This window comes from Podarcis erhardii (assembly GCF_964252035.2).
Source record: "Podarcis erhardii genome assembly, chromosome: 15".
Taxonomy (NCBI): domain Eukaryota; kingdom Metazoa; phylum Chordata; class Lepidosauria; order Squamata; family Lacertidae; genus Podarcis; species Podarcis erhardii.
Genome location: NC_138505.1, coordinates 24,435,179 through 24,457,155, shown reverse-complemented (window position 1 = coordinate 24,457,155; position 21,977 = coordinate 24,435,179). Strand labels below are relative to the sequence as shown.

General features: G+C 45.0%; 1 protein-coding gene across 15 annotated transcripts in view; it reads left to right on the top strand.

Moving 5' to 3' along the window:
- GAL3ST1 (galactose-3-O-sulfotransferase 1) overlaps nt 1–21,977 on the top strand; it is a 36,060-nt gene that overhangs the window by 4,373 nt on the left and 9,710 nt on the right. Inside the window, exons 1-2 of one of the 15 annotated variants that reach the window (XM_081841966.1) lie at nt 10,814–11,180; nt 14,063–14,198. The exons of 5 other annotated variants lie outside the window; for them this stretch is intronic. Coding sequence is in view for 2 of the 10 variants with exons in the window: in XM_081841969.1 (XP_081698095.1) it covers nt 4,796–4,873 (78 nt within the window). In the remaining 8 variants the exon portion in view is untranslated. 9 more of the 15 variants (XM_081841958.1, XM_081841968.1, XM_081841972.1 and 6 more) reach the window with 9 other exon arrangements.

Here is a 21,977-nt window from a genome sequence, read left to right as displayed (position 1 = left end):
CCTTCGAATCTGGCCCTCAGAGCTATCCTTAGGCCACACTCCATCTCCTCAGTTCACACCCCTCTTTTTAACCTTTTTTTTAAAAAAATCCTTTATTACAAACATGTAGATACATCCATTATACATTAATAAAATGAAAAGAAAAAGAAAATAAAAAAGGGAGGGGGGAAGAAAACAGAAAAAGAATAAAAACAAAAAATGGATAACTAACTTCAAAAAACAAATATTTTCAAATTAACTTCTACATAGGGAGTACAAGCCTTCTTTACACAGCTTTGGCTTGACTCGTTAATTCGAATCATGACTTCCTACTATCCATGAACGTACTTAGTACATCAATTTGCCCCTCAGATAACTGTATTTAGATGGTAAGTCTTGGAGAAACCGTCTGATTGTCAGTGGAATTCAACCTATGCTAAGCCAAGTGATGCTCTGGAAGCCTTCTTTTTCCGTGTAATTTATAAAGAAATCCCATTCTCTCCTTAATCTTTCTTTTGAGTGATTTCTTATTAGGTCTGTTAATTTGGGTTATGCTTTGGGTTAATTTGGTCTGCTTTGCAACCTGAGTGATAGGAACATGGTTGACAATTGCGATTGGGTGTGAATGGGATTAGCCTTCTGAAGCTTTTCCTTTTGAGCACTTTCACTGACACAACTTCCAAACATAATGGAACATAGGAAGTTGCCTTGTATTGGGTGAGACCATTGGTCCATCTACTGACCATTTGTCTGGAAGCTGCTCCCCAGGGTTTTCAGACAGGAGACATTCCCAACCCTATCTGGAGATGCCAGGGATTGAAACCTTCTGTATGCAAAGCAGGTGCTCTACCACTGAACTACAGCCCTTCCCCTAATCCCATTAACCACGAAGGCTAGAAAATGAAGAGTGATAACTTTATGAATACAAACCTACAAAGTCAGTACTGAGTTCTGCAGAGAAATATGCTCTGTGAAGAATCACAAAAGCAATTGACTCTGTTTGCAGTGCTTTGTTTTGTTGGCACCCACGTTTTTCAAGCCTGAGTTGGATTCTTTGCAGTCCACAAAACTGTTCCTTTCAGTCCAGCAGAACTCCTGACTGGCAGCAGATAGGAGCTGGCGGCCATCCAATCTGATCAAAAGTACAGAGCACTGAGATGGGGCCCTCCTCACTGTGTCTTCTTAACAAAATGACACGTGGGCACCCGGCCTGTCCATAGAATTTCCCCCATTCCTTAGCTAGTCAGCAGTGGTGGGTGGGCTGTTCCTAGGCGTGCAGATTTGAGCCATTTAAACAGTGGCTGTCTCTCTGGCACTTCCTCTTTCTCTCAAGCCCTTTGCATTTTGTTTCATTTTACCATCAATTAATTATGAAATAAATATAACATGAGAGTCTTAGAAAGGCAACAGTAAGAGGATCGCAAGGGCTTAAAGCTAGAGACCCGCAAGATTTGGCCCCAACAGCATTTAAAGCACTATGATGCCACTCTGAAAAATCATGGCTTCCCCAAAATTCAGAAGGGCAGAGGTCCCTTCATGGTAGGCAAACCCAGACCCTATCTAAGATTATACAAACTTCAAAGATTATACAAAGATTATACAAAGTGACGCGGGTGGCGCTGTGGGTAAAACCTCAGCGCCTAGGGCTTGCCGATCGCATGGTCGGCGGTTCGAATCCCCGCGGCGGGGTTAGCTCCCGTCTTTCGGTCCCAGCTCCTGCCCACCTAGCAGTTCGAAAGCACCCCTAAGTGCAAGTAGATAAATAGGTACCGCTTTATAGCGGGAAGGTGAACGGCATTTCCGTGTGCTGCGCTGGTGCTGGCTCACCAGAGCAGCTTTGTCACGCTGGCCACGTGACCCAGAAGTGTCTCCGGACAGCGCCGGCCCCCGGCCTCTTAAGTGAGATGGGCGCACAACCCTAGAGTCAGACATGACTGGCCCGTATGGGCAGCGGTACCTTTACCTTTACCTAAGATTATACAATAACCTCATAATTACACAATAGTCATCATTAGAGTTGCATCAGAACAATCCAGGTGTTGCATTTCGGACAAATCTACTATTTCCTGTGCACGTGGAGAGCTCCAATATCTTATTTCAGAGCAACTTGTGTTTTCCTTGAAGTTCCATTGCGCATAAAATAACTTGCACATCATTCTCTTGAAACGGAAGCATCTGTTGTTTTCCGTTTCCCTAAATGCTTCTCTTTGGAGCATACAGTGGCTAAAAAAGGTCCTGTGTCATGCTGATTGGGCAGCTGTAGGAGACAGGCATTCTGCCGCAAGAGGAATAATAATGTGTCTTTGACCCATGACCCCACCCCTGCAATTGTGGATCGCTACACCACTGGTGCCATCCCTTTAAAATAGTTGCTCTTGATTTCAGTCTGACAGGCTAAAGCCCAGGCTGGTGCCAACTGCACAATGCATCTCATTCTGCACAGTAGAAGATGGGGTGATGTCTTTGGCAGTCCCAGTGGATGGGGGCAAGGCTCCACTGCCGCCATGTGGCCGGAAAGAGCACCCTCCTTTTTCAGCCCCCATCATCTTGCTCATTGAGAACAAAGGAGCCAGCGGGCTGCCTCTCCGGTGATCCCCGCCGCTTGTCTAACAGCAAAAGGAACCATTTGTTTCCGATGAACAAAACCACAGCCTCTTCATAGACTGAAGCCCTTGGGAAAGAGCTTCCTTGGCCCTGCTAAAGGGCTACATCCAGACCCGTTCATAAAATGTTGAAGTTAGAGGCAAGGCAGGCTGCAGTTTGAAAAAAGAAATGTTGCGGCAGAATCAAAGTGATTAAGCCCAGCCCTAAGGCTAGTTTCCTAATTATGCAGGGAAGGGAGAGACACTTTCAACTGCTAATCAGGCAATGGCTCTTTCCACCTGCCTTGCCTCAGCCTCCAACCCTAGCAGCCTTTCCCAGATCATGACTTTGAGAACAGCAGCAGCAGCTGGGCAGAGAATATATATATATATATATATATATATATATATATATATATATATACACACACACACACACACACACACACACACACACAGGTGGCGCTGTGGGTTAAACCACAGAGCCTGGGACTTGCCGATCAGAAGGTCTGCGGTTCGAATCCCCGCGACGGGGTGAGCTCCTGTTGCTCGGTCCCTGCTCCTGCCCACCTAGCAGTTCGAAAACATGTCAAAGTGCAAGTAGATAAATAGGTACCGCTCCATTGGGAAGGTAAACGGCGTTTCTGTGCGCTGCTCTGGTTCGCCAGAAGTTGCTTAGTCATGCTGGCCACATGACCTGGAAGCTGTACGCTGGCTCCCTCGGCCAATAAAGCGAGATGAGCGCCACAACCCCAGAGTCGGTCACGACTGGACCAAATGGTCAGGGATCCCTTTACCTTTACCTATATGTTCTCAATTTGATCCTTTTACATGGCTTTTTATGTTTTGTGGTTTAGGGGAAACAGCCTTGTGGACCAGATTTGCCCCACAGGCTGGCGGTTCTCCTCTCCTTCTTTAATACCTTGTTTAAGTAGTACTGTTTTTATATGTGTATTCTGTGTATCTGAAGAAGTGTGCATGCACACGAAAGCTCATACCTAGAACTAACTCAGTTGGTCTTTAAGGTGCTACTGGAAGGAATTTTTTTATTTTGTTTTGACCATGGCAGACCAACACGGCTACCTATCTGTAACTGTTTTTATATGTGCTGTTTATTATTACCAAAACAAACAAAGGCCTCATAAAAAATTGCTGGATCTTTCTTTAAAGTCATCTAAGGTGAAGGCTGTTACTCTATAATATAAGAACAAGTTCCAGCAGTCAGCAGGTGAGGCCATCAATAAGTCCACAAGTGGGATGCTTCACTCTATTTCCTGCCTCAACTAGTATACCATACCTGCCCCTACAGCCCCCAACAGTCAGTCAAAAATCTATGGCCACTGAACATGTCCCAGCTTGCATTGTGCTGTTTTGGGGGTCCCTAGACCATCATAACTCCCCCCCCCAATATTTTCTACGCTTCTGCAAATCTTAAGGTTTTCCCGAACCTGTAGATCCCACTTCATATGTAGGGTGGTACCTCTGGCCTCCATAAAAAATGGTCCTCCAGAGTGATGGTATGCTCCTGTTTGTGCAAGCCTCACCTTCTTATTGAATGGGAGCAGAGCGGGGGCATATTTACTGAAATCTCAGCTGACATAGAAACCACTGCCAGTCCTCGCCCATAAACCAACATACAAAACTGGTGCAGTCTTGCCTTCTTTGCCACCTAATGTGAGTCTTGTGCTGGCCTCTGAGCCACATATTTATTTTATTTTCCATGCTTTCAGCTGATTTGGCTATGGTAGGCTGAGCTGTGGAGAAGACTTGCTGGATTTTGCTGCTCTTAGCAGGAGAGCCAGGGAAAAGAAGGCAGTGATGGCAGGGACAATGTCTTTGTTGATACCAGCACTGCAGAGACGTACAAATGATGCTGTTGTCCTTGGAGCTGGCTTGGGAGCCCGTTGTGAAAGAATTCTCTGTGTTCCCTGACGTGGGAAGAGAGAGGCAAAGCTAGGAGAGTCAGCCTGGGTTGCAGCAGGAGCAGCAGCAGCGAGAGTTCATTTCCAGAACTCTTGTCCTCCTGGGAGACAGTGGAAGGCTCCTACAAGCTTCCCAAAAGAGGAAGCTGATCCTTGCAATGAGGTGGAGAGCCCCTGGCGGCAGTGGTGGTGGGCCTTCCTGAGGGTCCTCTCAGCTCCAGCAAAGACCCCGCTCTTTGGCCAAGGCTTGCCAACACCGGCAGACGGTTTCTAGGATGCTGTAAGCAGATCTGCTAGCGGAGAGGCCATCCCATGTCGGAGAAGCATCCCAAAGTTTCCCTGGCAAACTCTGCTTTGGTGGTGGCAGGGCAAAGGAAGGTTTGCTGGAAGGTGCTTAAACTGAGGGAAAGGTGAAGTACAAAGCCAGGCTGTTTGTTATGCTGTGTTGCCGGCAACAGAGGGGCGAGTAAGGCAACGAGAAGAGGAGGGGCTGAGGAGATGGGAGATTGGTTGGGAATTGGGCTGAAGGTGATGTCTAGTGATAGCTAGAGATTGTGTGCCGCAAACTGATGTGCATTTGTGAGTATTTCCATGTATTTGCATGATGTGAAGAAATTGCAATGTGTGTACCTGCTCTGAGAAACTCTTTCCTCTCTTATTATTCGGCATGTTCCATGCTTAACAGTGTGGGACTTAGCCCTAGAAAATCCTGGCTGAAATTGAACCTTTTGTGCACAGGTTTTGCATTTTTTTATTTCTTCCTCTACTTGTATTTTCCTGCCAATTATCAACCCAATAGTGCGCTTAGGTTAAAAAGAAAAAGTTTTAGACCGAATACCCAGAAGCCCAAACAGGAATCGGGAAAATGGAGTCAGACTGGTTTGGGGTTTGGGTGGTGTGGGATGTGTTTATATCCTTTATCAGCCATGAAACACGACAGGTTACCTTTGAAGCATATTGCCATCTCTCATCAGCCCAGTGGTGAATGTGCAATAAAATTTATATCGTGCAAGCTTTCATTTACTCTGTTTAGTTCCAGTGCACTGCAACTAAAAGGGATCGTCTTTATTCTTGTCTTTCCAGGAGAAAGTGATGTAAAAGAGTGGTTGTTTCTGGGGCAGTGAACATTGCTGCATGAGTGGCTGTGTTTTGCATGTTTAAGGGTGGCACATAATAATCATAATCATAAAATTTATTATTTATACCCCGCCCATCTGGCTGGGTTTCCCTAGCCACTCTGGGCGGCTTCCCAAAAAATATTAAAATATAATAGTCCTTAAGATATTAAAAGCTTCCTTAACCAGGGCTGCCTTCAGATGTCTCCTAAAAGTCTAGTAGGTTTTTTCCCCTTTGACATCTGGTGGGAGGGTGTTCCACAGGGCGGGTGCCACTACCAAGAAAGCCCTCTGCCTGGTTCCCTGTAACTTCGCTTCAAGCAGTGAGGGAACTGCCAGAAGGTTATAGTTGGGGGGGGTCCCCCTAAACCCTAGGTAAAGGTAAAGGTACCCCACCCCGCTGCGAGGATTCGAACCGCCGACCATGCGATCGTCAAGTCCTAGGCACTGAGGTTTTACCCACAGCGCCACCCGCGTCCCTCCCCCTAAACCCTAGGAATGAATAAATGCTAGGATTTTTTCTTAATTGGGATATGGATTAAAACATAAACTGGAGAGCTGTGCCACCTAATTCAAACCAACCTGGCCGAGCTACAGCTATCAAGACAACAATAAAGGCCATTAACAATACAAGGGAACTTCCCTCTTGCCCCCAGGTGTAAGGAGAGACTGGGGATTTGGGAGGTTGCCAGGGTAACTGCTTTGGGGGAGGGAAAGGGGTTTCTGGGAGAGAAGAGGAGGGGAGAGCCATCTTTGGGGAAAGCTGTTTGCGGTGCTGCCTCTAGAAATGACCATGCTATAAGATCAGCACTCCCTCCATGCAGACTGAAGGGAGGGATAAGGTGGATAAACCATATTTCTTAAAGCACGACAGTCTCTGCCGTGTTTTCTGTTCTCCAAAGGGGCACATGGGCTCTTGCCACCGCTTTGCAGAGAGAGGGGCAGGGACCCGGCTTTTGTAACAGACCCCATTGTACATGCAGTAGTTCTTTCTGACCCTCGCGGACAGCTACCATACTGTCATTGGGGGAAGAGGCAGGGACCGATTCTCACTTCTAGTAGAGAACTGCAAGTTCCTTGCATAAAAAGGGACCCCCAGAACTGCCTGAGTGGCTGGGTCACTGCAGGTTCAGTTCCTTCTGAAGCATATTAATTATTAACCCTAACACTGAACGGAAAATCAATACAGAGGATGGGCAGTAAGAGTATGCACGAGAGCTGTAAAATCTAACCCTCGAGGCAGGCCTGAAAGTCCATATTGGAGTATGTCAAGAGAAGAGACGCTTCGCTTCGTGCAAACAGGTATACAGTGGTGCCCCGCAAGACGAATGCCTCGCAAGACAAAAGACAAAACTCGCTAGACGAAAGAGTTTTCCGTTTTTTGAGGTGCTTCGCAAGACGAATTTCCCTATGGGCTTGCTTCGCAAGACGAAAACATCTTGCGAGTTTTTTCCCCTTTTCTTAAAGCCACTGAGCCGCTAATAGCCGTGCTTCGCAAGATGAAAAAACCGCAAGACGAAGAGACTCGCGGAACGGATTAATTTCGTCCTGCGAGGCACCATTGTATTTGGAGGAGAGAGCTATCAGTGGCTGCCATCTATGATGCCTTCCACACTTGGAGTCAACAATGCTTCTGAATGCTAATAGTTGGAAGCCACGGGAGGGGAGAGAACTCATGCTCAAGCCCTGCTTGCAAGCATCTAGTTGGCAAGAACACTGCAAGAACAGGATGCTGGACTAGACGGGCCACTGGCCTGATCCAGCAGGCTCTTCTTATGTTCATACTGGGGTTTTTAAAGGAGAAAATCAAAAAGAATTTTGAAAGGGGGGTTAATTTTTTAATAATAATAATAATAATAATAATAATAATAATAATAATAATAAAGTGGTTAATAATAGAAAGTGTGTGAAAATTAATAAAAAATGAAAACTAATGGTATTAACGAAAAAGGGGGTTGTGTATGTAATTAAAATAATGTATTGGTGGTAATTTTGACTCACGGGCAGTTTTTATTTCACTACGGGGCTGGATGCTGGGTCCCTGGATTAGGACTAAGGTGGCAGTCCCAGGGAGCTGCCTTCGGTGGTTCAGGCCTCCTGCATGGACACCATTACAGTTATTCAAAGAAAAAGAAAATAATAATATTATTTTTTTCCCCAGCAAGGGAGGTCCCACGCTGCATTTGTTTTTCCCCGGGGTGGTCTACAGTGCACGGTTACCCTCAGGCCCCAGCCTGCTCTTTTTGCAGTAGCAGCCAGGGACGTAGGCTCAGGATTGGGCCAGAACTAAGCTGTGCGATTCCTCGTGGCCTTCCTGGCCCCCCTGGTGCCCTCCTACCTCTCTCCCTTGGTAGTAGCTGCAGTGGCAAGCTGGTGCTCCTTTTTGCTTTTTGTTTTCTGTTCAGCTGGGCTGTTGGTAGGGTGCTCCCAGTCCCGGTGGGGTCAAGGCTGCTGGGGGGGGGCTAGGGGCTCCGTGTGGCCTCCCTGATTGCCACGTTGGGCACCCCTGGTTCCTCTCCCCCATCACAACAGTGGTGGTGGCGGCGGCGGTGTTGCAGGTGCAAGGAATAGCCAGGCAGTGCAGTTGGTGCTGGCGGTCCTCTGGAGCTCTACCTGGCCGTGACGCTCACCATCTTGCCCCGCCAGAAGTCTTATGTTCATATTGTTATGAATTTGTGGGAGCCTTGACTCTCGTAAATTCCTGGGTCTAGTTTAATTGATTAAAAAAGGTTAAGGACCCCTGACAGTTAAGTCCAATCGCGAACGACTCTGGGGCTGCGGCGCTCATCTCTCTTTACTGGCCGAGGGAGCCGATGTTTGTCCGCAGACAGTTTTTCCGGGTCATGTGGCCAGCGTGACTAAGCCGCTTCTGGCGAAACCAGAGCAGCGCACAGAAATGCCGTTTACCTTCCCGCCGGAGCAGTAACAATTTATCTTGCACTTTGACATGCTTTCGAACTGCTAGGTTGAGATGAGTGAAGTTCCACCCTGAGTTTTGAAATAGTGTGAAGACAGTGCCTGAGTTTTTGTTAGGAGGAAGTTTTAGCATTTCAGTTAGATGTGGTGTAACTGAGGGGGGAAGTGTGTCAGTCTGCAAGTGGTAGCAAGCTGGGGGTGGTCAGAGTATGATGTGGGCTGATTGTTTCAATTAGAGGCAACAGCAATGGGAGAAACAGGACCCTCTTGGGGTGCGAATGCTATGGACCCCTCCTTCTTAGCTCAGGTTGTGTGTGTGTGTGTGTGTGTGTGTGTGTGTATATATAACCATATATCATAAAGATGGTGGTGGGGTACACATTTTTATTCTTATTTATTTATGATTATTGCTTTGTCAAAATAAAATCTATTTAAAAAATAAAGTAACACTAAAATGGCATTAGCATGGAGGCAACCCTCTGGTCATTATCTATGATAGTGTGTGATAAACTCCTACCTTTTAGGGTTACCAGAATGTAGGGGTGGCTGAATCTGACAGTTTTGGATTCTCTGTTTCTTGTTTTTCCAGTTCTCTACGGTTCCACATCAGTTTAAAAATTTTGTGAAATAGGTCCTCCTGAACATTCATCAGAATTCTGGCGCAAATTTCTCTTCTTATACACATTTTTATATGCATTTTTGCATAATATACACATTTTGGCAAAGCAATTTCCCCATGTATCTTGCATTTTTTGTGTGCTTTTTCACTAACACATTCATTTCTATGCATAGTTTACCCTGCATTGTTGTACACATCTCCTGGCTAGAGAACTGCATTGCAAAATTGTGTGAATTTTCAAGGGTGGCTGCCTTTTGGTTTGTGTGGTGTTTTGGAAAGTGAAAGCTATATAGGTTCATCTTTAAATGCTAACTGAATCTCATTTGTCCCCCATCCGTACCAAAATGTAACTTTTTCCCTCAATTATACACCGCAGAAGGAAACCAGAGCACAGAAACTAAATGGGAAGGAATTCAGTGACTAAAGAACAATTTAAAGTGAGATAAGAGCATTTTTTAACAATGTGGATTTCATTACAAGCGATCAAAGTATGACATGGAATACAGAGAAAGGAAATCAACCCACACGGGCCTTTGATTGATTAAATGTGGGGAGGGGGGAGACCCCACAGTCTCCACTGTGCCTCATTTCAAAAGGAAACATGAACCCTGGGTAAGTGCCTGGAATCTTGCACCACCCAAAGACTGGGGGGGTGTCAGTGGCGTAGCGTGGGGGGCGGGCCGCAGCCCTGGGTGCATTTTTTGGAGGGGGTGCGATCAGTTGCCCCCATGACAGGATCCTTCATTGCCGAGAAAGCTTCCTCACACCCAGCTGCAGCTCCACTCCCGGGTCAGGTCTGACCCAGGGGTGGAGTGGAGGAGAGATGGTGGCAGCGTTGCCACCCCTCTCCTCCACTGGGCTGTGGTGTACAAGTGCACCCACGTCCCGCTTTGTGATGAGAGCCTCGGTGGGCTCCCTCTGCCCCCCTCAGGGGCACACCCCATGCGCCCACCCCAGGCAGTGGTACCTTATGATCTGCCACTGGGTGGCATGAAATAATATATGAAGAAAGGCAGCCAAACTGGAGGTGCCACAAAGCTCTAGGTCAGGGGTCAGCAAACTTTTTCATCAGGGGGCCGGTCCACTGTCCCTCAGACCTTGTGGTGGGCCGGACTATATTTTTTGGGGGGCGGGGGGTAATGAACGAATTCCTATGGCCCACAAATAACACTGAGGTACATTTTAAATAAAACGACACATTCTATTCATGTAAAAACACAGTGATTCCCGCACCGTCTGTGGGCCAGATTTAGAAGGCAATTGGACCTGATCTGGCCCCCGGGCCTTAGTTTGCCTACCCATGCTCTAGGTGGTCTCCTGTGTGCCAAACCAGGCACAGGCTGGACCTCCCTCCTCTGCCCCGCGACCTCTCTCCCTTTCTTTCCTCTCCAGTTTGTATCAGGTTCCCAGTTCTTTCTGTGGATCAGCCTCCAAGGGAAAGGTCAACATAAAGACACTGGGATGCAGTGTTGAATGTCAGGAAAGAATAAGGGAGTCTTGTTACCCAGTTCAGGATCTATTTACAATTTCCATTCATTATTCATTGAGATGAGAATCTCAGCTACATAATGCAGCCAGCTAGCACCATGCATCTAGGTGCATCTTGTGGTCTGGTGCATCTTATAGAGCAAAAAATACGGTAATTATTATTAATTATACCCTGCCCATCTGGCTGGGTTTCCCCAGCCGCTCTGGGCGGCTCCCAACAGAATATTAAAAACATGATGAAACATCAAACATTAAAACCCTCCCTAGAAATCCCTAAACCTTGCCTTCAGATGTCTTCTAAAAGTCAGGTAGTTGTTTATTTCCTTAACATCTGATGGGAGGGCACCACCACCAAGAAGGGCAATTAATGGGTAGCAACCTTGGCAAGAAGTTTAGTTTGATTGTGGGAGAAATTTTATTCAGTTCATATTAAAAGGAAAACCTACTGAATTTGCACTTCTTGCAGGGAGGGAACCACCAGAAGGCCCTCGGTGCTGGACCTCAGTGAACTTGGGACCTTCTGCATAAGGATAATCAAGAGATTATCATTTCTGGAGCTGTAAGGGTCTTTGGATTACTGTAAATGTCTCTGAGTTTGTGTAATCCCACTGTTTACACTTAGCCAAAGTGTGTGCGAAAGGAAAGCTGTTGAGCTATTGGGACTATAGCAGGCTCTTTTTATGTTCTTAATTTGGTCATTGGCATCAGCTATGTACATTGCCTCCGCCCCCCAAACCCTGGGAGTTGTAGTTTAAAGGCATTGGGAATTGTAACTCCGTGAGGTGTAAACTACAGTTTCCAAAATTGGGGGAGGGGCTTTAAATGCTTGGGTCCTGCTTGTGGGCTTGCCGCTGATTGGCTACTGCAAAAACTAGAATAGATGTTGGACTAGAACAGGGGTCGGCAACCCGCGGCTCCGGAGCCGCATGTGGCTCTTTTACACCTTTGCCGCGGCTCTGGGGCGCCTCTTCTCTCATGGTGCAGGGAGCGAGGAAGAAGAGGAGGAGGGCGGCGGCAGGAAGGCGCGCCAGGGCGCAGCGGCGGTTCTCCCCTCAGGTGGACGCGGCTGCCACTGCCACCGCCGGCCACACACAGGTGCGTCCACACGCAGGCGTGCTCCCTTTCGCCGTCCGCAGCCCGCCCGCCCTCAGGCCCCGCCCGCCGTGCCGCGTGACGTCGAGAGCCGCCCACCCAGGCCACGCTCTCCTCAGCCCCGCGCGCGAGGCACCTGAGGCGAGGAAGAGAGAGCGTGCGCGCTCGAGGGAAATGGCGGAGCAGGGGTTTTTTTGTGTGTGTGTGTTTGTGTGTGAGAGAGGGGTGGCGGTGGTGCTTCGGGATCCTTTTCCGTGCCTTGCTTCTGAGTTGCTGTTGAGTTGAGGGAGAGCACCTGAGGTGAACCACAAAATGGGCCCGCCCTCCCTGTCAGGGAGGAAGGGGTGAATTACGTCAGTGACAAGGAGGGGGTCCAGAGGTAGCCAGCAGGTGCCGTGATGCAGCATCTCGGCCTCAGATAGAGGCGGGGGAGCACGAGAGCAATTGCAGAGGGGGGGGGCTGTTAGGCACCAAAATCCTGCATGCGGGATATCCCCCGTTCTCTCGTGCCTATGCAATTCCTGCCCTTCTCCTTTCCCCCTCGAGATTTGCTGCAAAGACAAGCAAAAGAAGAAGAAATGGAAGAGTATTAGCTGACATGTCCCCGGATCCCATGGAAAGCACCACAGATTCCTTTGCTTACCAGCTCTTTTTATTTTAAGTTGGCTTCAAACCTGTATTTGTGTAGGTGTATGTATGTATACATAAACACACATAAATATTCCTATCTCTTCCCTCTCACCTTCCTTTCACCCAGTTTCTCTGGCACTGGTTTATAAATGCTGCTATGTAGAAATGATGAGAAAGTTGCACCAGCAGAAGGAATGGATATGTGCTGTTAGTAAAAAGAGAGGGAGTTGAACTGCAGGGAGGGACAGACACTTTTCTATGTATTAATTTGTATAATGCCCTCTATGCACATGGTGCTTTGCAAAAATTGGATATGAGAGGTACAATACCCCTCTTTGCTATCTGAAATAGACTCAGGGAAAAGAGAGAGAATGGGGGAAGGGGAAGAATGTGTGGTTATTTACATTTGGCTTGTTTTGCGGCTCCCAGTTTTTTTTTTCTCTTCGGAAACGGGTCCAAGTGGCTCTTTTTGTCTTAAAGGTTGCAGACCCCTGGACTAGAATAATAGAATTGTAGAGTTGGATGGGACCACGAGGGTAATCTAGTCCAACTCCCTGCAGTGCAGGAATCTTTTTGCCTAGCATGGGGCTCAAACCCACAAGCCTGAGTCTCCTACTGTACATGGGCCTCCTTTGGCCCCACCCAGCAGCGTTCTTAAATTCTTAGGCATCTGCACTAAAATGCTGACAAATTGTCATGAGGATTTATTTAAAAAAAAAATAAATTAATGGAGATTGCTGTAGAAAGGTGGAGAACTGAATGTCAGGCTGGAAAAATGAGAACCCAGTTTACCGAAATGAACAGTTCTCTCTGTTCTTAGCTGCCATTCTGCATATGCCCTAGAATCCTTTGACTCCTTTTTACATGACTGGGCCAATAATTGGGGCTCTTGCCAGCATAATGGAGAAAAAAAACGTTGGCTTCAGCTGGATACCTTCACTTTCAGGGCAGCTCCAGGTGCATGTTAATGCCTAAACTGAAAGCTAATCAGTTGCCAGCTGCTATCCCACAAGCACACGCTGCCGCCCCCACTCCAATTTGGTTGTTAACTGGACCTCATATGATAAAAGCCTTTTTCCAGCTGGCAGCACCCGACCGTCTAACAGAGGTCGCAATATATTTGCTAGCCTCTAGCAAAGTGCCACTAAATGCTTTTACCCTTGAACTGGACTTGTAGCGGAAGATCAGACTTTTTGCAACCAGGAAAGTGTCATGAAAATGGACTGGGAAACGGGGGGGGGGGTGACACTTAACCTCCCCTCAAACAGATTAGAATGGAAGCCCACGAAATAGCCAACGTAGGTCTTACCCACACTTGCCTTTCCTCCACGATTTCCAAGCATGTACAGCTCCATAACCAAGTGTTCTTTTCTTCACCCCGGGAAACCATTCCTTTACTGCTGAATCAGAGCAAACAGCAATCCAAGAGAAACCAAATGGCTAATTATTGCACTTCAGCTTTTAAGAGAGTGTTTTTCTGGGGAAAGCTCCGGGGCAGAACAAAGAGCGCTCCAGCACAGAGCTTTAAAGCACAGACTTGTGCCTAGACAGTGTAAGGCAGAAGGTAAGTGTGGATAAGTGCGTAGTCTTATCTCTCTGGATGAATGTGCTCTCTTTCCCCCTCTAGTTTCAGAAATGTCAGAAATCTCTCATCTGACCTTTTCTGTCTCAGCTGGATAACTTTGCTGGTGGGCGCTTTTGTGTCGCCATCTCTCGCAGGCTCCTACTCTCTAGCTGGAAAAGGTGAAATAAGTAACAAAGAGATCTTTTCTCCCTCACTCTCACTGGACTTTCCGAGGACGCCAAGGCAAACAAAAAGCTCTGTCCTCCTTAGATTGTCTCTCTCAAAAAGCCGGTAATAATTAGCTGATGGATTGATTTTATTTACACGCATGATGCTGGTTTAGATTGTCTTCCTTCTCGGGTTTTGTTTTGATGTATAGATTTTGATCATTTTGTTGTAACCATTTATTTGTCTTATATACTTATCTGTTCTTTAATGATGTGGGGCAATTAAAATGTATTTTTGAAGAAAAGGTGAGGGATGAAAAATGGAATGTAGGAAGGTGCCTTATACCATGTTGGCATGTTGAAACCCCCCAAGGAGTCCTGGGAACTGGCATGTATCCCTCACAGATCTATAATTCCCGGCACCTTTAACAAACTACAATTACCAATATTATTGTGGGGGGGGATATATGCTTTAAATGTATGGCATACACACAGCCTCAGTGCCTCTCTATGCTGACTGGCAGTGGCTTTCCATGGTTTCAGGCAGGGGGCATTTCCAGCTCAACCTGGAGCTGCTGGGGATTGATCTACAGCCCTTCTCTAAAAATAAAGTAAGATCCTAGTCCTCATGCTTCTGAATAAAGAGCTGATTTAATAGGGACATAGGAAGTTGCCTTCTACTGAATCAGACCAGGTAGCTCACTATTGCCTACCCTGACAGGCAGCAGTTCTCCAGGGTTTCATTCTCTCTCTTTTTTTTTATTTATTAAATTTTGACATAAATATATTTCACAAATGTACAAAAGACAAAATGAAAAAGAAAAAACAGAAAAAGAGAAGAAAAAAAAAAGAAAAAAAGAGAAAAAAAGAGAAAAACACAAAATACATACAACTTTAAATAACATTGATCGACTTCCCTTTATCTCGATTTCGGAAAATATTGCCTTGTTTATCTATCTGCTGTGTCTATTCCTTAATAAAACTTTTTACGTTGTAAGCGTTATCTCATGCCTTCTGTGATTTCTGTAAGTACATATGTGTTTCTGATCAACATTTTGATTTTCCCCTTGTCTCTATTTCCATATATATCCTAAATTTATTCCATTCATTGTTAAATTTTGCACTTCTTTGATTTCTTATTTTCTGTGTCAATTTAGCCAACTCCAAATAATCGGATAGTTTAAGTTGCCACTCCTTTAGTGTTGGGATTTTTGGTGTTTTCCAGTACTGTGCTATGAGGGTTCTGGCGGCCACCGTTGCATATTGAAAAAAGGTTCTATCTTCTTTGATATCCTTACCAATTATCCCCAGCAAGAAGGCTTCGGGTTTTTTAACAAACGTATATTTAAGAATTTTTTTTAATTCATTATAGATGGATTCCCAAAATTTTTTGAGAATCTCGCACGTCCACCACGTATGGATGAAATCGCCCTCCTTGCTCTTACATTTCCAACACAGTTTATCGCCCGTTCTATACATTTTATGTAGTTTTACTGGCGTTATGTACCACCTGTACATCATCTTATACATGTTTTCCTTTAGTGTCGTGCATGCTGAGAAATTCATATCTTTACACCACAATGCCTTCCATTTGTCAAACTCTATGTTGTACCCTAGGTCTACCGCCCACTTCACCATCACTTCCTTTACTTCCTCGTCCTTGGTGTCCCACTCAAGCAACTGGTTGTACATTTTTGATAATAATTTTGTTTTACTTTCTATTATTTCAATCTGAAATCTAGATTTCTTGTCATTTATTCCGATCTTATTATCTTCCCTCCACATTGAATTAATTTGATGGTATTGAATCCAGCCAGTCAGCTTGCTTTTTATTTCTTCATAAGGTCTAATCCTCCACCCGGATTCTGTTTTGGTTAGTAAATCTTCATATGTCCATCTTTCCCCCTCGATGTTTAATTTTTTAATTGTTAAAATGTCTATTGGTGATAACCACCAGGGCGTTTTCTGCTCCAACAATTTTTTATTCCTTTCCCACACTTCCAGCAGTGACCCTCTGAGAATGTGATTAGAAAAACCTTTATGAACCCTTCCTTTATCTCGCCATAAATAGGCATGCCAACCGAATCTTAGATTAAACCCCTCTAGATCTAACAAATTTTTGTTTTTGATGACAATCCAGTCTTTTACCCAACAAAGACATGCTGCTTCGTAATATAACCTCAAATTTGGAACCGCAAGACCACCCCTATCTCTTTGGCCTGTCAGCAATTTAAATCTAATTCTTGGTCTCTTTCCCTGCCAAATGAATTTAGAAAGTAATCTCTGCCATTCTTTGAATATTGAGGTTCCTCTAATTATCGGTATATTCTGGAATAGGAAGAGTAATTTAGGTAGTAAGCTCATTTTAATCGCCGCCATTCTCCCCACCCACGAGAGATTTATTCTATTCCATGTATCCAAGTCCTTCATTATTTCTTTCCATGTTTTCTTGTAGTTATTTTCAATCAGATTTATATTTTTCATAGTTAACCAGATTCCAAGGTATTTAACTTTTTTAGTTATTTTAATTCCAGTTTGACTTTCAAGATCGTTTTTGGTTTCTTCTTCCATATTTTTGGTCATTATTTTGGTTTTTGCTCTGTTTAATTTAAATCCGGATAATTTTCCAAATTCCTCTAATAGCTTTAACACTTTGCCGACGCTCTCTTTTGGTTCTTCCAATGACAGCATAAGATCGTCTGCATATGTTTTCAGTTTATATTCTTTCGCTCCTATTTTTATGCCACGGATCTCTGGGGTTTTTCTTATCTTGTTTGTGATTATCTCTAAAACTGTGATAAACAACAGCGGTGACAAAGGGCACCCCTGTCGAGTGCCTTTTGCTATTTCAAACTGTTCTGTCAGGGTATTGTTAATAATTAATCTAGCTCTTTGTTGTGTGTAGATTGCTCTAACTCCTTCCAGGAATGTGCCATCTATCCCTGATCTTTCCAGGCACTTTATCAGAAAACCCCAAGAGACATTGTCGAAAGCCTTCTCGGCATCGACGAACATTAAAGCAGCGGGAATTTCATTATGACATTCTAAATATTCAATAATGTCTATTGTATGTCTAATGTTATCTTTTATTTGTCTGTTGGGAAGGAAACCGGCCTGGTCAATATGAATGAGATTAGTTAAACACTTTTTAAGTCTGTGTGCCATTATATCTGCGAAGATCTTGTAGTCGTTATTCAATAATGAAATCGGTCTGTAATTCTTGATGTTAAGTTTGTCTGAATCTGGTTTCGGAATCAACGTGATATAGGCTTCTTTCCAGGATGCTGGCATTTTTCCTCCGCTTAGTATCTCGTTGATTACATCACATAGTACTGGTGTTATGTATTCCTCTAGGACCTTGTAATACTTGGCAGATAACCCATCTGGGCCTGGGGCTTTCCCCAGTTTCATCCTTTTGATTGCCTCTCGGATCTCCTCTATTTTTATGGGTTTATTTAAGGCGGTTCTTTCCTCTTCTGATATATTTTTAGGACTATTTTCTTCTAGGTATTTTGCGATGCCCGTTAAATCTTCTTCTTCTCTTTTGTATAGGTTCTCATAGAATTTAAGGAAGTTCTTTTTTATTTCATTGGGGTCTTCCAGGATTTGTTCTTCAACTTTTATTTTATTGATGGTACTAAGTTTTCTTCTTTTTCTCAGTTGCCACGCCAGAAACTTTCCAATTTTATTTGCCAATTCGAAGGACCTTTGTTTCATTAACTTTATTCCCCATTCCACTTCTTGGCTTATTAATATCGAATATTCTGTTTGGAGCATTTTATATTGTTGCTTATGGCCATCGTCGTTTGGGTTTTTTATCATATTTTTTTCGCATTCTTTCAATTGATGGATTAATTCTTCTTCTTTTTTTCCCAGGGTTTCATTCTCTTTCTGCCCTACCTAGAGATACTGTTGGGGATTGGATTTTTGGACCTTCTGCATGCAAAGCAGATGTTCTACCACTGAGCTGCAACCCTCCTTTTGGCCATTTGGTGGTTGTGCAAGGGGCTGAGTCTCTAGCATTTGAACCAAGTGCCCATGTCATCACCCTCAAGAGTTTTGGGGTAGCAAGACTAGACCTCCATCTAAGAGATATTTTTGAGAGCCGAGCTGGTGAAATAGACCACAAACTCCATATAGAAACTGCATATAAAAAGTGTTCCATCCAGAAGTTCCTTCCATTACCCCAGCCTTTGCCACCCTGATGCCCTCCAGATGTTTTGGGTGGTGCTAAAGGGCACAGAAATGTGGGGAGGGTGAAAGGACTCAGACTGCTTTGGCAAGGGAGACCCAGTTGGCAGTCTCTTTGTCAATGAGGGCAAGGGCAGAGGCAGTCACTGAAACAGTGGGGAATCAAACAGGAACAGTGAACTTCACTCAGCCCAGAACCCCAGAACAGAGAGGGAAGATTGTGTGTGTATGACAGCCTCGACCTATGATGGCTACCTGCTCATGGCAAATGGGCTGCCGGACACCCACCCACCACATGCAAGAACTAACATTTGCCTTGCTATGACTCAGTCAACATTAAGGAAACCAGCCTTTGCCAACCTGGTCTCTCCAGATATGTTGAACTACAGCTCCCATCAGTCCCCCCCCCTCCAACATGGCTGTATGAAGCTAAGGCTGATGGGAGCAAAGTCTGAGGCTGACAGAAGTTGTAGTCCCCAAAGTTAGACTCGGCTAGAAGGCATATTCTAGACTAGAGTATAACTGGTTAACTGCTTTAGCTGCTTTAACCTCGGTGGACTACATCAACACCTTATACTTGGGGTTGCCTTGGAAACTTCAGTGGTGCAGAATTCAGTGGCCAGGCTGCTGACTGGGGCAAGACAGTTGAAGCATATAACGCCAATCTCAGCCTGACTACACTGGCTGCCAATTAGTTTCCTGGCCCAATTAAAAGTGTTGGTTTTGAGCTATAAAGCCTTAAAGGGCTCAGGACCCAATACCTCAAGGACTGCCTCTCTCCATATGAACCAACCCAGACCCTGCGATCATCATCTGAGGCCCTTCTTTGTGTGCCTCTTCCGCAAGAGTTCTGGAGGGTTGCAACATGAGAACAAGCCTTTTCTGCAGTGGCCCCCCAATTGTGGAATGCCATTCCCAGGAAGCCTTGCCTGGCACCTTCATTATGTGTTGTAATATATCTGTGGTGCTGAATGTTCAGGTTAAGTAAATATTAGGATTTAGTTAAAACTTGTACAGTGGTGTCCCGCAAGACAAATGCCTCGCAAGACGAAAAACTCGCTAGACGAAAGAGTTTTCCGTTTTTTGAGGTGCTTCGCAAGACGAATTTCCCTATGGGCTTGCTTCGCAAGACGAAACGTCTTGTGAGTTCTTGCGAGTTTGTTTCCTTTTTCTTAAAGCCGCTAAGCCGTTAATAGCCGCTAAGCCCCGTGCTTCGCAAGACGAAAAAACCGCAAGACGAAGAGACTCGCGGAACGGATTAATTTCGTCTTGCGAGGCACCACTGTATGTTGTAACTGAGATGTACTTTAAGATAGTCTCACTGTGTATTATGCAATGCTGTTTACATAGTGATTATGTGTAAAGACTGTGGATCTTAGACATGGATTTTAATTACACATAGATATTAATCTGGCTGGGGAAACCCACCCAGATGGGCGGTGTATAAATAAATGATGATGATGATGATGATGATGATGATGATGATGTTATGAGTAAAAAACTGCTCCCTTCCCCTTATGGGGTAACCAAGAGCCCATATAGAGTCCTTTTGTAGGTTCTCTATCGGTCGAAGAAAATAACAGAGACCAACCAGAGAATATTGAGAAGCAAAGCAGCTAGTATGTCTGATCTTTATTAAAGCTGTTGCAATTGAGTACTCCCACACACACACAGGAAGGGGGGGAGGGACCCTGAGCCATGTGCACAAGCCCTTATATAGACATTTTAAATTGCCCGTCCTGGAGTCCAAGACCACCCCTAGAAACATCATACATACATCACAGAAGGGCTGTGGCCCAAGACCCACCCCCTTAATACATCAGAGAGGGGGCGGAAATCTGGGTGTGTTGTTTCTTTCTGTCAGCCAGGTTACCTGATTGGATTACCTGGGCATCCTGGTCACTCTTGTTAGGATACCTACTCAATTCCTAAATGCAGATCACGGGTCACAGGCTCACACCCTATTCATATCTTAAATGTGCCCTTAATACAGTGGTGCCCCGCAAGACGAAATTAATCCGTTCCTTGAGGCTCTTCGTATAGCGGTTTTTTCGTCTTGCGAAGCAAGCCCATTGACAGCTTAGTGGATTAGCGCTATTAGCGGTTTAGCCGCTTTTAGCAGATCAGCTGATAAGCGGCTTAGGGCTTAGGAAAAGGGGGGGGGAGGGAAAAAACCCCGCAGGAACTCGCAAGACGTTTTCGTCTTGCGAAGCAAGCCCATAGGGAAATTCGTTTTGCGAAGCACCTCCAAAATGGAAAACCCTTTCGTCTAGCAGGTTTTCCGTCTTGCGAGGCGTTCGTCTTGCGGGGCACCACTGTACAGGATTTGTGAAAGAGACAATGGGGAGATTTCTGATTTCCTTCGACTTTTCAGAGAAATATTTGAGGTCATTTTGGGAGGGAGAAAATGGTTTCAGGACTTTTCTGTTGGTTTCAGACGTGGTTTACATATTTGTATGTGCTTGCTTGGTAAATTTATGAACATTATATATATGACCTTAAAATTCTTATAACAATTATTATTATTATTATTACATTCTCAAAGTCTGAGAATGTAATTAAGATCCATGTGTACTGGAATGTGCGTACCCACTTCTGAGCATCAGCAATTAGCATGTGAAGAGTAAACCTAGGTAAATGTTCTAAGTGTGTACCAGTCTTTAATCTTAGTCAATCAACGTGTTCATAAAATCAGGGAAATTCCTTTGTTAGGTGACACCTGAGGGGATTAACCAGTAGTACTGTTGTAAACAAAAATCTGCCCTTTTTCCCTTATGGGGTATCCAAGAGCCCATATAAAGTCCTTACATAGGTTCCCTGTTGATAGGAGAAAATAACAGAGGCCAACCAGAGAATATTAAGAAGCAAAGCAGCTAGTAAGCCTGATCTTTATTGCTCTGTTGCAACAGGGTCCTCACTCACCACACAAAGGAGGGAGGGGGAACCCAGAACAATGGCGCACAAGGCCTTATATAGACTTTTGAAATTGCCACCCTGTAGATCAAGACCACCCCCAGAAACATCATACATGCATCACAGAAGGGATGTAACCTAAGACCACCCCACAGATACATCATACCTACATCACAGAAAAGGCGGTCTAAAACAGAAATTTGAATGTTGTTTTCCCTGTTTGCCAGGTTATCTGATTGCCTTTTCTGATAGTCTGTCACCCATTAAAATGCTGATTACTCAATTCCTGAGACAATGGGAAGGCTCCCTGACCATGCCTCCCTCCTTGCAGGGAAAACATTTGGTCAGTTTGGGAATCAAAATGGTTTCAGGTCGGTCTTCCTGCGCTGATCTATGTACATGCTTGGTTGGTACACTTATGAACATTACCATATATCTAAGACCTCAAAATTCCTATCACAGTACTTAAGAGCATCCAAAGAACTGATAGTTAGAATGCAACTGAATTGCAGAGGCTTACTTTTTTAGGAACGGCAGATTTAGGAGATATGCCTTGGACCGAGTGTTGCACTGCTGTAGGAACAAGCCTCTCTTGAGATGACCATGCTGATGGATGTGGATTCCCCTCTTGTAAACAAAATCTGCCCTTATTCCCTTATGGGGGACACAAGAGCCAGCCCTTATGGAGTCCTTTGTAGGTTCCCCATCGACAGGAGAAAATAACAGAGGCCAACCAGAGAATATTGAGAAGCAAAGCAGCTAGTAAGCCTGATCTTTATTAATCTGTTGCAACAGGGAG